Here is a 14743-nt window from a genome sequence, read left to right as displayed (position 1 = left end):
GAGAGATCCCGCCCCTTTCTATATATGGGCCTTCATTTGCTGAAGCTGTCATTTGGCATAAGTCTAGAGACAAAATGCAATGAGTACAAGCAGGTGGCAGTTTTATTTATTTCAGTCTCATGGCAGGTGTTGAGCATCTTGACTGACACATCGCTGGATGATGCAATTGAAAGTGGATGTACATCATGGAACTGTTTTTGTTTTTAATTTGTGTTTTTTTTTTACTGTTTTACTTTTTTGTGGATACATATGGGTACTCATTCACCCACTGGGCCAACATTGGAAAATAGGTTGTATACATTGCAAAGTTTCCACCATCTCACATGCAGGGTTAGGGCATCGACCAATCATGGTAAATGTAGCATTATTATTGTTTTATTTCAAGCATTACTAAAATTGTTGCTTCCCTCCAAAAGGACATGTTTTACTTTATTTGCTTTAGTACATGTCCCCCATTATGGGGTCCAGGCCCCAATGCCATTTGTTTGACGATCATTTACCTATTAGGTTACAAATGGCCATTACATTTTTTAACATTGACTTCAATGAGATTCAGATTCAGCACCTGAATGTTAGTAATAGTCACTGAACCCACCTCAAACTGAATGTTTGGCTCATCACTAATGTTAAGGGAGGTAAGGGAAAGTTTGGAAGAGCTAGGCCAGGACAGACAACAATCAGATACTCCCAAAAGAGGAGAAGACTATGAGGGCTGTGCTAGGTTGTTTACTCCTGTAGACATATTTTCTGGCAGGTTCAAAGGCACGTGCCAAGTGATAAAAAAAATCATATAGATAGAGAAAAAAAAACACTGCATGTAATAATTGGATTGCTTGATCTTTGTGCTTTTTCCTGCAACTTTTTTTAAGGTGGTGACTGGGTAGGCTGGTTATACAAATGTTGATCTACTGATCAACTTCTGTACAATCACCCTGTTGGGTTTTTCCTAATCGATCAGTGCCACTGGCTCTAGCTGTAGTCTCCCTACCACCAGGACCCAATAGCTTAGTGGGAAGAATTCCCCCATTCACACTGAGTGTGTGGATGGGGGAACTAGGTTATTTTCTTTTGTTCAACCTGATGGTTGAATTAAAAATGAACATTAATGTATAGGCTGCCTAAGTTAGCTAGAAAAAGAACTGACTTTTCAAAAAAAAAAAAAAAGATTCTTCAAAATGCAACAGCCATATAAAGCCTTGGGCCCCTTTTACATAAAGGGTCTGATCAGGTCCCCCTGTTGGCTTTTAGGCAGACCTGATTGGACCCCCCACTCACCTCTATGGACTGGTGGGTGTAAACCAGCTTGTGGATTTTTGCATTGACCTGCCATCTACCTCCAATCTGATCCGGTCCACTAAAAACAATCAGAAGGGGATCTATCTCCCTCTGTATAGGCAGATTGGATCAGAGGGCAGGTTGCCCTTAGAGCAGAGTGGACACAAACTGAGTGGACACAGACCTGTCATCCGCCCACTCTGCTCTTTGTGAAAGAGGTCTTATAGGCTTTTTGACAATATTTGTAAGATAAATGTCTGTGATGCACCTTTGTCTCCTATGAATATACTTTAGTGGGCTAGATCTAATTTGTAGCCATTGCCTAATTTGTATGCCAACCATCGAATGCCCATTTCCCCAATTTCCAATCTCTTTTCCTTCCATCCTCATTCCATTCATGCTTCCTTCTTCCTCTGTTAACTATTTTCCCTCTCACTCCTTCTTTTTTCCCCTTTAGCTCTCCAGTAGTCCCCGTTTCCTTGTTTTTGCCCTTCGGTTTGGTTAAAATATAGACTAAATGAATACTGCAGTGGAAGGTATTTTTTAAAAATTATGTTATTCTTAGATATATTGCTCTTATATTTTGTACTGTCTGTTGCAAACTTTTTTGGATATCAACAGCAAGTGTTTGATAGGAAAAATAAAATCCACAATCCACAAATCTGTAAACAGCAGTTTATTAGCGAATAGGCAAAGGTAACAGTATTTGGCCTGTGCCAGCCAGCTTTGAGCTTGTATCAATGGGCAAATGCAGCTTGCTTTCAGGTGCTTTCTGTTTGCATTTGACTTTAGGTTAAGACATTTCTGGGATCTTTCAGAATACATTGACAGGTACTTTTGACCATAAATTAAAGCTCCTTCAAACTTGCTTTTGATCATCTCCTTCCAAGCTCCATCAACCTGCTTCAAGCTGCTTTTGGATTTGCATTGACTTGACAAAAGCCCTGACTGTATTTCTGGCTATACAAGCATGAAGCTTTTAACTGGGAATGTACATGTAAGCAGAAGCACAATGCAGCAGAAGGAATAACTGAGTAGCAGCAATAAATGTGTTGTTGTCAGGGAATATGGGATATCTATATTCCCATTCTATCAGTGGTGCTCATGGCAGGAGTGGTGTTTGCTTGTGTAAACATGCCCATGGCTTATTCCACTGCCAGCACTGAATCCACCTTTAAGATGATGATGTCCCCCATGGGACATTCCTCCTGAATGGTGTTTTCCCCCATGGCTGGAGTGCAGGATAGCTACAGAAAAAAAAAAAAACAGAAAGTAAAAGCATTGTTCCTATGAATCACAACTATCTACAAACGAAGATTAGTATGTTTACTTACCAATATTTACATTGTCATCTGAAGACAATCTGAAATAAATATTAAAATGTAAGTTAATACATACATAGCAAATTATGTAATGTGTAATTGCAGACCTTCCTGGTATTTACTACCCCTGAAAAGAATTACAGCATTCCACCTGACAATATCTTTATCTCTCTTTCTCCCAAAAGGTTGGTATGATGCAGTCTTTGTTCATACATCATATAGGGTGAAAATCTACTTCCTGAGGAATACCAATAGGAATACTGCTCACAATGCTGGTGCACTTTAAATCCCAGTGCACACTGTAATATCACTTTAAAAGGAGGATATCCCCTTAATGTCTGGGGATCGGCATTAGCTCATCAGGCAAACTTCGGCCATCACTTCTGATCTAGTGTAATGACACCACATCCACCAATGACTTTCTCAAGGGTGTTAAGCTCCTTATACCCTGGAGAAAGTCACAGGCAAACATGACATTATTATGCCAGATATCACTTTATGGATATACACTGGGATTTAAAGTGCACCAGCATTGTGTATGGTATTCTTATTACTTTTTATTGGAATAAAATTGTTTTAAAAAAGGTGAAGCTCTGTGTTGTTTTTTTAATGCTTTTGAGTGGAGGAGCCATTCTTGTATGCTGATTCAGGGACAATATATGCTGAAGATTTTATCAGAGGTAGATGAGAAGGCAGCAAATAATATCATCAAGGTTGTGGAAAAACAAAAATGAATAAAGACCTATTTATATAATTAGGTCGGTGGAGCTGAGCTGAGCGCATGTAGCGAATGGTGGTGGTACAGTTCGGCTATAAGCATGGAGGTGTTGCTTTAGGACTATGTTTAATGTATAATTGACTCGATGGACTGCTAACAAAAAAGAACTTACATAAAAAACAGACAAAAAAAATGTGCCATTTTTTATTTTTTACTTTTGTTTATAGAAGTGCACATTTTAATATGATGATTTAAAAATATTCACAGTGTTATGTACAAGAAAAGATTGCACTAGTTTATAAATATAACTATTGACCGCACACGCTTTACCCACACACAAAATGTTTAACATGTCAAACAAATGGTCCCAGGTGTTTGGAATATTCAAGGTATAAAGTCAAAATAAAACTGAGGCACCGAGATATGGATACATAGTTAGGAGGGATCCCTTAAGCAATCAAGATAAAAAATATGGCATAGTATATAATCTGCTGAACACCTGGAGGTGTGGCAAATAAAGTGGGTATTCATGGTGTATGGCCTATTGTGTGATAGTAAAATAAGCCCACAGCATTTGCAACAGTAATAAATCCCAGCACTGGTATAAGTAGCTTCAATGTCAGCCCCCATGTTTCTTTCAGAAAACATTTACTTGAATCAGCAGACACTTGTAGATTACTATATAGGTGCACTAGAGTTATGTTTTTATGAAGAGTAGTGCAGAACTGATAATACTGGACAATTCTGTACAGGTTAGCCTGTTTGTGCCTCCTATATTTTGTACTCTGTGGTGGAATGTAACTTATTCAACTAACAACAATAAGATAAAAAGGAGGGGTAGAGGAATTACAGCATGCCTCCTCCACTCACAGAGCACTTTGCATTCTGGGAAAGATTACTTTAAATTCTGTAAATGGTAAGAGAAGAGGTAGGGGAGGGCAAGCATCTCAAATGCTTATAGTCACTGCAGCTGATCTTAACTCTCCGCAGAGCTGGAAGATCACATTGTGAAAAGTTTCCGGAGTCAGTGGAAGATATATTTCTACAATAAACGGCAGCCAGAAGGGCATGGGAGGCACTTTAGAGGTAAAGTTTTCTCCCTGGTGTTGTATCCCCAAGAACATTTTTAACCTAACTTCAGCTACAGATTTAAGTGACATCAATATCACACTCACCTATGCTCCTCTCCCTCCAACATCTTCTTATAAGTGGCGATCTCAATATCCAGAGCCAATTTGACATTCATCAATTCTTGGTATTCTCTCAGTTGGCGAGCCATGTCCTGCTTGGCCTTTTGCAGGGCAGCTTCCAACTCAGCCAGCTTATACTTGGCATCTTTGACGGCAGCCTCACCACGTTCCTCAGCCTCATTAATAGCTGCTTCCAGGGCAGCACGCTAGGAAAATATAAAAAGGAATTCATTATATAGAAGATAGAAGCTAATAGCTTCAGAAAGAACACTAATTTGATCTCTTGCTTATTTAGCTTCCCATGTTTTGGCTGGAAAAGAAAATAAAAAAAGACAAAGTTTCATTAGTAACCTTTTCTATAGCCAAGGTAAGTGCTGAAAGCCTTAATTCTATACCCCGGAGAGATGGGCCAAGTGTACAAGCACAGTCCAACCATTCTGAAACATAGCTGCCTGAGTTTGTGGGACCAGCCATAGAAAGTGTAGATATGACTGTCTAAAGCCCTGATGCCCAGTCTATGGTCCTTAGTACTTGTTGTGTGGCTCTCAGATCCCAGCAGTCAGTAGAAGCAGTGGAACCACTGGTTTTTAAAAGGGCTGTAATGACAGTGATCTATGATAGTTCCTAGTCCTATAGCATGTCTCCAGTCTATGGAGACAGTCCATATCTCCAGTAACCTCATCTGTAGCAAAGCCCCAGTCTCTCTCCTGAAATATATTCACAGTCCCTGATACCATTCTAAAGCACCACACTACTTGAAATTATGTGTGACCCCCAAGGTCAAGTGGAGGATATTTATTCCTAGTAAGTTGTTCATCACTGCTCTGAAGGCTAAAGGCTTATACAAGAATATAATTTTTGTAATATCTGTGAATTGTAATTATTACTATTTTGTAATATACAGAAAGAGGATTTTTTTTAAAAAAGTAGAACTGACAAAAAGGTAATTTTATTATAAAACAATATCTCATTGCAATTACTAACTTAAATTTCTGTGGAATTAAAGAGATATTCCACATTTAAGTAACTTTTCAGTAATTTATATAATGGTTTCCTTATTTTCTTCTCTTTCCTTCAATTAGACCACACGTCTCCTCTTTTTATCACGATAAGCAACCCTGCCACTATAATAATAATTTTAAACCAAGAAATACTTGTTAAAGAAGACAGAACCAACTTTCCATTCTGAGTGCCCATTTTGCTGAACACCAGTTCAAACCTGAGTACTCTTTTGCTGAAGTTCACACTGAAGCCAGCAATTCCAAGAGTGTCGATCTCCTGGGTCTTTTCTGCTGTCATCTATGCCAGATGAAGATTGGATGGAGGAACCAGTGAGAGTTGCAGGGGATCCAGGAGATAAACATTCTTGAAATTTTCAGCATCCCCTTATATTTTAGATTCTTCAGCATCAAAGCTGAGTTCAACATCACAGGCAGCAAGACAGGAAAATATCCACAGACTCCTTTTACAGGTACAGTTGGATTTAAAATATTTACTGTAATGTCAGGACACTATAAAAGCAGAACCCAACAAAGTATACAGAAACGTCAGAAAAGTATCGGTATTAAAAATTGTAATATTATTATATTTATGGTATAGCATGCCTGCTTGAACTATATCATTGTGGTAACTGTTGGTGAATCTGCAGCATTAATCAGACTTTGAGGTTATGCACTTTGAGTCAACCAGCCTATATTGCAGTGTACAGGGCTGCCAGTCTAACTTGCTTACTTGGGGGAAGCAAAGAGTTGGGATGGAGACATTTAAAATCCAGTCATAGTCTTATGACACAGAAATATGCAAAGCTGCAATAGTAAATAATAGTGTCACCATTATGGTAATGCAGTGGGACACAGGTATGCAAATCAAAAGGGTTAAAACTAATTGCCAAAAATGAGAACAGTTAACAAGTTAATCGAATGTATATTTAAATGCTCTATGAAATGTGCTGCCTAGATTGTTGGTGAAATTCTGGGACCACTTAGGAAATATATTTATATTCCACCTTTGAAATACATATTTTACCTGAGATTTGGCACATTCAATCTCTCCCTTAAGTTTTTGAATTACTCTGTTGAGCTCAGCAATCTCATTTTTACTGTTCTGCAGATCATTTCCATTTCTGCCAGCTGCCATGCGCAAGTCCTCAAACTAAAAAAAAAGATCACCATGTTATTTTTTTCCTAATAATGGTATTTATATTACATAAGGAGCTTATTGTTTATCTGGCAGCTACTATATTAGACTTGCCCTTGACTGGTACATGGCTTCTGCTTCAGCTCTGCTTCGGTTGGCAACTTCTTCATACTGAGCTCTGACCTCAGCAATAATGCTGTCTAGGTCCAGGTCTCTGCGGTTGTCCATGGACACAATGACTGAAGTGTCTGAGATCTGAGCCTGGAGCTGATTGATCTCCTGCAGAATAAATAGTAACCAAACATTAAGAATTGATAGTCAACCAATCAATAAAAGTTAAAAATCCCTTAGCAATAGGTTAATGGATTTTTACCGCTTCATACAGAGTCCTTAGGAAGCTAATTTCATCGGTCAGAGCATCAGCCTTTGCTTGTAGTTCAGCTTTGTTCATAAATGCAGCATCAACATCCTACAATAAACATCCATTAGTTGAGTCTTGGCAAAAAAGGCATGGGCGTGGGTGGGGGACATTTGGTTTGGGAAAGACAACAATTTCTCCTCAAGGAAAATCAGCACAAAGGACACATCATACTAAATGTAAGTTATGTCCCTTGTGCTGTTTTTTATTGTTTGTAATTTAGGCTAAACATACTCTTTAAACCCTTAGATAATCATAAATGATCTAAATACAAACTAAATGTTTTTTTTTTTAAATTTAATCCTGGTGTGTATTTCTAGATATGTGTAGTAATCCACTTTAAAACTTCCTCTAATGTAGATCAGTCACTGTTGCTTTCTCTCCTTGCTTTAGGTGACTTGCCTTTTATCCACCCCCTTTTCAAGCTTTCTGCCAGCAGCCTGTAAAAGGAGAACCTGTTGAGTTCCTCCCACAGCTCTGCATTCTGGACTGCCCACTTGCAAAGAAATGGGGGGCCTATAATTGCTATCATAGGTGTATTTTAAATGATAGAGGCAGAATATCAACCAAAAATCCAGAAAAAAACACACGATACAAATATTATAAATTGAGTTGCAGTTTAGTGAGTAAACTAAGTGTTTGATCCCCAAGCAAAACATGACTTAGTACTTGGTGAAGAAACCCTTGTTGGCAAGCACAGAGGTAAGACGTTTCTTGTAGTTGGTGCACACACCTCAGGAGGGATTTTCGTCCACTCTTCTTTACAGATCTTCTCTAAATCTTTAAGGTTTCTTGGCTGTATCTTGGCAACTTAAAGTTTCAGCTCCCTACATAAATTTTCTATAGGATTAAGGTCTGAAGATTGGCTCGTCCACTCCATGACCTTATTGTGCTTCTTCTTGAGACACTCCTTTGTTGCCTTGGTGGTATGTTTAGGGTCATTTTCATGCAAAAGGACCCATCCATGACCCATCTCTAGTGTTCTGGGTGAGGGAAGAAGGTTCTCATCTAAGATTTTACAATACATGGCCCCGTCCATAGGCCCCTTAATGCGGCAAAATCGACCTGTACCTTTAGCAGAGAAACAGCCCCAAAGCATAATGTTTCCACTTCTGTGTTTAACTGTAGGGATGGTGTTCTTAGGGTTATAGTCAGCATCTTTCTTCCTCCAAACACTGTGAGTCACCCTCCTCAAGAAGGCACATGTGCAGCCATGCCATTGAACATCTAACTGATTCAGAGTAGGATTAGGAGAAAGTGCTGTGGTCAGATAAGACCAAAATTGACCTCTTTGTCATGAGCTCAACTCGCCGTGTTTGGAGGAAGAAAAATGCTGACTATGAGGCTAAGAACACCATCTATATAGTCAAGCACGGAGGTGGAAACATGATTCTTTGGGGCTGTTTCTCTGCTAAAGGTACAGGCCAACTTTGCTGCATTGAGGGGCCAATGGACGGGGCCATGTATTGTAAAATCTTGGATGAGAACCTTCTTCCCTCACCCAGAACACTTAAGATGGGTCTTCCAGCATGACAATAACCCAAAACATACTTCCAAGGCAACAAAGGAGTGGCTCAAGAAGAAGCACACTAAGGTTATGGAGTGGCCTAGTCAGTCTCCAGACCTTAATCTTATAGAAAATTTATGGAGGGAGCTAAAACTTCAAGTTGCCTAGAGACAGCCAAGAAACCTTAAGGATTTAGAGAAGATCTGTAAAGAAGAGTGGACCAAAATCCCTCCTGAGATGTGTGCAAACCCGGTAACCAACTACAAGAAACGTCTTACCTCTGTGTATGCCAACAAGGGTTTCTCCACCAAGTGTTAAGTCATGTTTTGCTTGGGGATCAAATACTTATTTTACTCACTGAACTGCAACTTAATTTATAGCATTTGTTTACGTGTTTTTTTTCTGGATTTTTTTTTTTGCTATTCTGTCTCTATCGTTTAAAATACACCCTTTGATAAAAATTATAGACCCTTTATTTCTTTGGAAGTGTGCAAACTTACAAAATCTGCAGGAGATCAAATAAATATTTTCCCCACTGTATATCGTTTGTGGCTTGTGAGGAATATACTGTAGTTAAATTAATGTTTTTGGGCTCGGAGTTCAGCTTTAGGGTTAAGTAGAATGATGCACATGAATGATGCACATGAATGATGCTGCTCACCTGTGTCAGGTATCTATGTATGCAAGTATGGTGCAGCAGAAATCTCCTGTCAGCTACTACACATGTGAATGAATAAATCTATCCAGCACACGTTGCGACTCTTACGATACTTTATTTACTTGAGGGAATACAACATACAGTCCTCCAGGCTCACTGGTATCGACCCTCAGTGGGTCTTAATCATGATTAGGACTTACTGAGGGCCGATATACATAAGCTTAAAGAAATGTATGTTGAATTCCCTCAAGTAAATAAAGTATCGTAAGAGTCGCAACGTGTGCTGGATAGATTTATTCATTCACATGTGTAGTAGCTGACAGGAGATTTCTGCAGTAATACAAGAGCTACAGCAGTGGCGGCTATATTTATTCATCCACATGTTCCATTGTATATTTGATGTGATAGAAGAGATCGTTTAAAAAGCACAAGTCTTTTTTTTTTTTCATTGAGGTATGCATTATTCCCCTAAATGAAAACACCTGGGACATGTTAGTGCTGCATCAATGAAATCATAATAAGAGTAGTAGATTACATTCTTACCCTCTTCAGCAGGACAAATTCATTCTCTGCAGCAGTGCGCCTGTTCATTTCTTCTTCATATCTGTCGACAAAACAAACTATACTTTAAACTGTGCTGATTGCTCTCTCAGCAAGAGATTATGTTAGTATTCCACTATGGGAATGCCCTGTCAGCGTAACAAGGATCGCACTGAGCTAAGACCTAGAGCTAGAACACTCGGGGTGCAAAAGACAGACAAAAAGAAAGGGGCCAGTGAGAAATGAAAGGAATCGTTTGCTTTCAGAGGTAGAATTTGTTTTGCAGGGTGGGTGGGGGCTTAGGATTCTTTTGCTGCAATAAAAAGTACTTTTAACACTAGAGATCTCTTTGACAAGGGCAGCCCTAAAGATATGTTCTCCCTCAAAGGACGTGCAGAACAATTGCGATTTGCAGGGCAGGGCCAGATTGGAAAAACAAGTACTTAGAGTTTCCAGATGCTTGTCAGAGTCTTGTTCAGAAAAGAAATGACTAGGTCCACGAAGGCAGCAGCCCACAAACTCTTCTCCATTGGATATTGATCAATAAAGTGTTTCAGAGAAGCTAATAGTTTGTTAAGAGTAATCCAATTTTCATATACAATTTCAGCAATGAATGTACTGGAAAGGTTTTGACAGTCTTGGGTCCTGTAAGGGAACCCAGACTGGTAACTGAGGCTTCTTAAGTACAAGTCAATCCAAATGGGAAAATTTTGACTCTTCCTCATATGTAGTAGACTGTGCCAAGACTGCAGTAGCTGAAGGATTAACAGAGCCATTATGAGTCAGCTATCATGGCACATATTTTGCACATGGAATCTTGCACAACTGAAGAAAAGTTTTCCCTGGATAGAGCAGAGGAGGGAACCACACACAAGGGAGGCAGAGAAGACATCCAGGGAGTGGACTCAATGAGAATTGAATGGACAATTATGCAAACTTTTGACATAAGATCCTTTAGGAGGAACACTGCAGGTCACCCTGGAGCTGCTAGAGGATCATGAGCTGCAGAGGTCCATGGGGCCACTCCCTTTGCACATACGATCCAGCATAGTGTGATAGAATGCCAAAGTAAAATACACCATATGCAACTGGGGTACTTGCAACCAACTGTGGAAGCAGTGGGAATAGCTGGTGGTGACAGACTCATTATGAGGCAGCAAACTAAGGTAAACCCATGACCCTTTTGAAGAGAGCAGTGGTGGGAGACTACCTTATGCTGAAAGAGGTAGTTTCAATTAGTGCTGTCTGTAGCTCCACCCCAAGCTGTAGCCCAAATTATGGGCATTCCTATTGGGGGTTTGGAGTATTACAGTCAGCACTGAAGCCAACTCAACTCTTTCCATTCTGCAGCTCTGCTCTGTAATCCTGCAGCCCTGTGCCTCATCTTATCATCTCTGCTTTTCTCTTTGTGTTGAAAGGAAAGACTAGGTGTATTTGCTGTTATCCTGGTATATAGTCACTGATAGACAATCTAGCTGATGGAAAAGTGAGTGGATATCAGTAGTATAGCAAAAGAAAACTGGGCAAGGCTAGTTTTCTAGGAGTGCATTACTATCATATCAACAGGCAGTTTTCTGTTCTTGCATACATTTTAACTTGATTGAATTAGGTCAACACAAAATTAGGAGACTGGCATACCTTTTATACATCATCCCAATAAATGCCCACCTGAACCTTTTAAAACCTGTATGCTCTACATAACTGGTGGGGAAGGTTTTTTTTTCCAAAGTGAACCCAAACTAATCATAAGTTACTTACTTTCTCTTAAATTCTTCCATCATGTCTTCCATGCTGTTCCGTTCTGCCTCGAGCCGAGTACTCTCACATTCCAGACTCTCGAGCTGTCTCCTGAGATTTCCAATGAAAGCTTCAAACAGAGGTTCAATCTGACAACTGGCTGTCTTCTGTTCTTGTAGTAAAGCCCACTTGGTCTCCAGCATCTTGTTCTGCTGTTCCAGGAATCTCACCTATAACAAAAATAAAATGACGTACAAATGATTTCCTGCATAACTAGTAGCAGTCATAAATACTAATAGGATAGTGGTTTACCTCAATGTGACATTTTTATACTATTTTGGTCACTGTAGTCTAAATATTGAGAGCTACATTACCCAGTGTCTGGCAGATTAAAGAGGTTCTAAGTTCGGTAACAGATGTGCAGTACATCTATACTGGGGCATAACCAGGGTTTTTTTTTTTTCTCAGAAAATAGGTACAGAAACTCAACCAGGACCCCCAATAGAGTGCAGAGTTCAGGGGTGTTCTACGTACATAGTGCAGAGTTCAGGGGTGTGCTACACACAGAGTACTGTATTAAGCTGAAGCACCCATGTTGATCTAGTACCTCCCTGCACACTGTAGTTGGCCCTGCCTTTCTAACTTGTGGGGAGATCATCCAGTGGGGGTGTCAGCATCTGTACTGCACCCCAGCCAACTGCACTTAGAGGGAGCCACTGAGGAGATTAGATCTTTGGGAGCCATTGGGAGACAAGCTGTCACTTGTAAACACAGAAGCCAGACTTCTGTGTTTACAAGAGGTAGTAATGAGCATGGAGCAGAGGGCCTGAGCCAGAGGTGGAGAAATTGAGTTACACCAAGTTCCAGCTGAAAAAAAGCCCTGCATAACATACATGTGTCTGCTGTGTTCCTACAAACTAATACAATGTGGTCTTATTTCAGATCAAGAATGCATTGTATGTAGCCTGTTAATACTAATAGTGCTGGTGATGAGTCTATAATTTTAGATAGAGTCATATAATGATGGATAACCCCACTTTGTACAAATACTTGTACTTTGTACAAATTTTTATTTGTTACAACAAGTTCTCTCTCAAAAAAATAATTTCATTACTACTTTTGGACATTGGGCATTTTAAATGCTTCTTCTTGAGGTGTATTGCATTTTTCTTTCTGCCTTTAAATGCCCATCAGTGTTAGCCTATTTTTCCATGTACACATAGACGTGTACAAGGCTTGAGAGGCAGGGGTATTAAGAGGCAAAAAAATCTCCTGACACACCTAAAAGTGAGTAAACGCGTTTAATCGCTAGGCGAGCCAAGTCCTTGAGCATGCCTTTCAATGGGCGGAAAAAAAAATTAATATTCTAGCCAATGAAATGAATAAATGCCCAAGCACCTGAAGCACTTAAACACACCTAAACACATTTGCAAAAACATGGCTTTAGCCACTTTTTTGATGCTGCTTTTTCTCATTCCAAGAGTAAGACGTTTAAAAGAACTCGGCAAAAGCTGTCTGTGTTTTCCTATTTACTATCACTAATGATTGAGAGATTAAACCATGGCCAGTTTAGGGTTTTGGTATATCCACAATGTTTCCTAGACAAACACTTAGGTGTGAAATTTTCTGCCTCCTACACATTGCGTCCCTTCGCTGCGTGTAAAACTTCCAGAGGAGAACCAGTTTATTAACAACATTTATACTTCTCTGACTGAAACGAGAAGTGAAGGAAATACACAGTGAGTGGTCCTGATTTGTAGCACAAGTGCGATTTGAGCCCCTGATTTCATAAGAGGCGTTCAAATACTCCTGAATGAAAAATAAAATGAAAACATTGACATATCAACAGTTAAAAATAAGCTTAAAGTGATTTGAAGACCTATGTTAGAGGGACCTAAATAATTTAGTTTTATTTATATCCATTCCTGCAACACTTTTTACCGATTGTATTTGTATAGCTATAAATACACTCAGTTACAAGTGTCACAGAAATGCCCTGATATAAATACAAACACAATTATTTATAAATGGTCCCTCTCATATACTACGTCTGTGTGTGTATATATATATATATATATATATATATATATATATATATAAACGCACATACAGTATATGTATATATAACCTGTTCTATTTTTTACAGGGGTTGCCAAGCAGTGATTGGGGAAGCAGACAGAGGACATAATCCCTCGTGATTCTTCCTCACATCAAGGCCATTTTCCACTTTTCTCCCTGCTATTGCCACATCAGAGAGAGATAAATTACACAAACAGCCAGTAAGGTGCTTCATTCATATCTTATTAAACTGGCCGTTGGTATAGTACTCATTGGCAGCTTCTCACTGAGCTGTGATAAGAAGCAGAGATCATCCTTACTACTCCTCATCTATCTCAGCCTATTAAACTGCTGCACCGTGGAGATAAGCCATGATAGTTACTATCACAGCTTATCTCACTTTAGTAAAAAATTAATTTCTATATTGGCTGTCATTCAATAAACACTCTCACCTTGTCAATGAAGGAAGCAAACTTATTGTTGAGACCTTTGATTTGATTCTTCTCCTCAGTTCTCACTCTTTGGATGTTTGTGTCTATCTCCAAGTTGAGAGGAGCCAGAAGACCCTGGTTAACAGTAACTGAGGTGATGCCTCCAGAGCCATGTGATCCTCCAAAACTGTGACCAAATCCATGTCCGTGTCCATGCCCTGTTTTACCTAAATGAAAACTTCCTACTGACATCTTGGGCCCCTTTGATCCAATGTTATGGGCACTCTTGCTGCTGAAACAATGGTGAGTCTTGTGACCATGTTCAAAGTGTTTAGAAGAATGTGATAAGATACTGTGGGAGCCATAATGTTTGGGTAAAGCAGCAGAAGACTTGAAGTGTTTGTTTCCAGAAGAGGCCATGATACAATGATGAGACATGATAGATTATCTTAGTCTTTAAGCTGGTCAGCACAGAATATGTTGAATAGAGGGCCTTCCAGGAACTTGCTGATCCACAGATCTTTCATACTGCTTTTATACCCCAACAGACTGTTAAGAGTCTCATAAAAAATTATGACCACATGAGTTTTGTTTTGTAGCATCATCTCTTCAATTTTATAGAAGGCAGACTAGTAACACACCTGCATTGTCAAAACTATATTGTGAATATTATTAGCTGCACTTTCTGGAACGTAACATTGTGTTTGCTAGTTTTAGATTTACCACAATAAAAATAGAAAGGTGATGTGAACA

At 39.3% G+C, this 14743-nt stretch overlaps 1 protein-coding gene across 1 annotated transcript; it reads right to left on the bottom strand.

Moving 5' to 3' along the window:
- Positions 1–2367: 2367 nt before the first annotated feature.
- Positions 2368–14428, bottom strand: LOC309545303 (keratin, type II cytoskeletal 7-like; the record flags this gene model as incomplete). Its single annotated transcript, XM_082244445.1, has 9 exons — positions 2368–2522; positions 2610–2638; positions 4491–4711; positions 6531–6656; positions 6756–6920; positions 7015–7110; positions 9768–9828; positions 11523–11731; positions 14012–14428. 9 exons carry the CDS (start codon positions 14426–14428, stop codon positions 2368–2370), a joined length of 1479 nt encoding a protein of 492 aa, XP_082100571.1.
- Between the last annotated feature and the right edge of the window lie 315 nt (positions 14429–14743).

This window comes from Pelophylax lessonae, assembly GCF_965119305.1.
Source record: "Pelophylax lessonae genome assembly, chromosome: 2".
NCBI lineage: Eukaryota > Metazoa > Chordata > Amphibia > Anura > Ranidae > Pelophylax > Pelophylax lessonae.
Note: the sequence above shows the minus strand (reverse complement) of the source record. Positions and strands in the feature narration are given on the sequence as shown.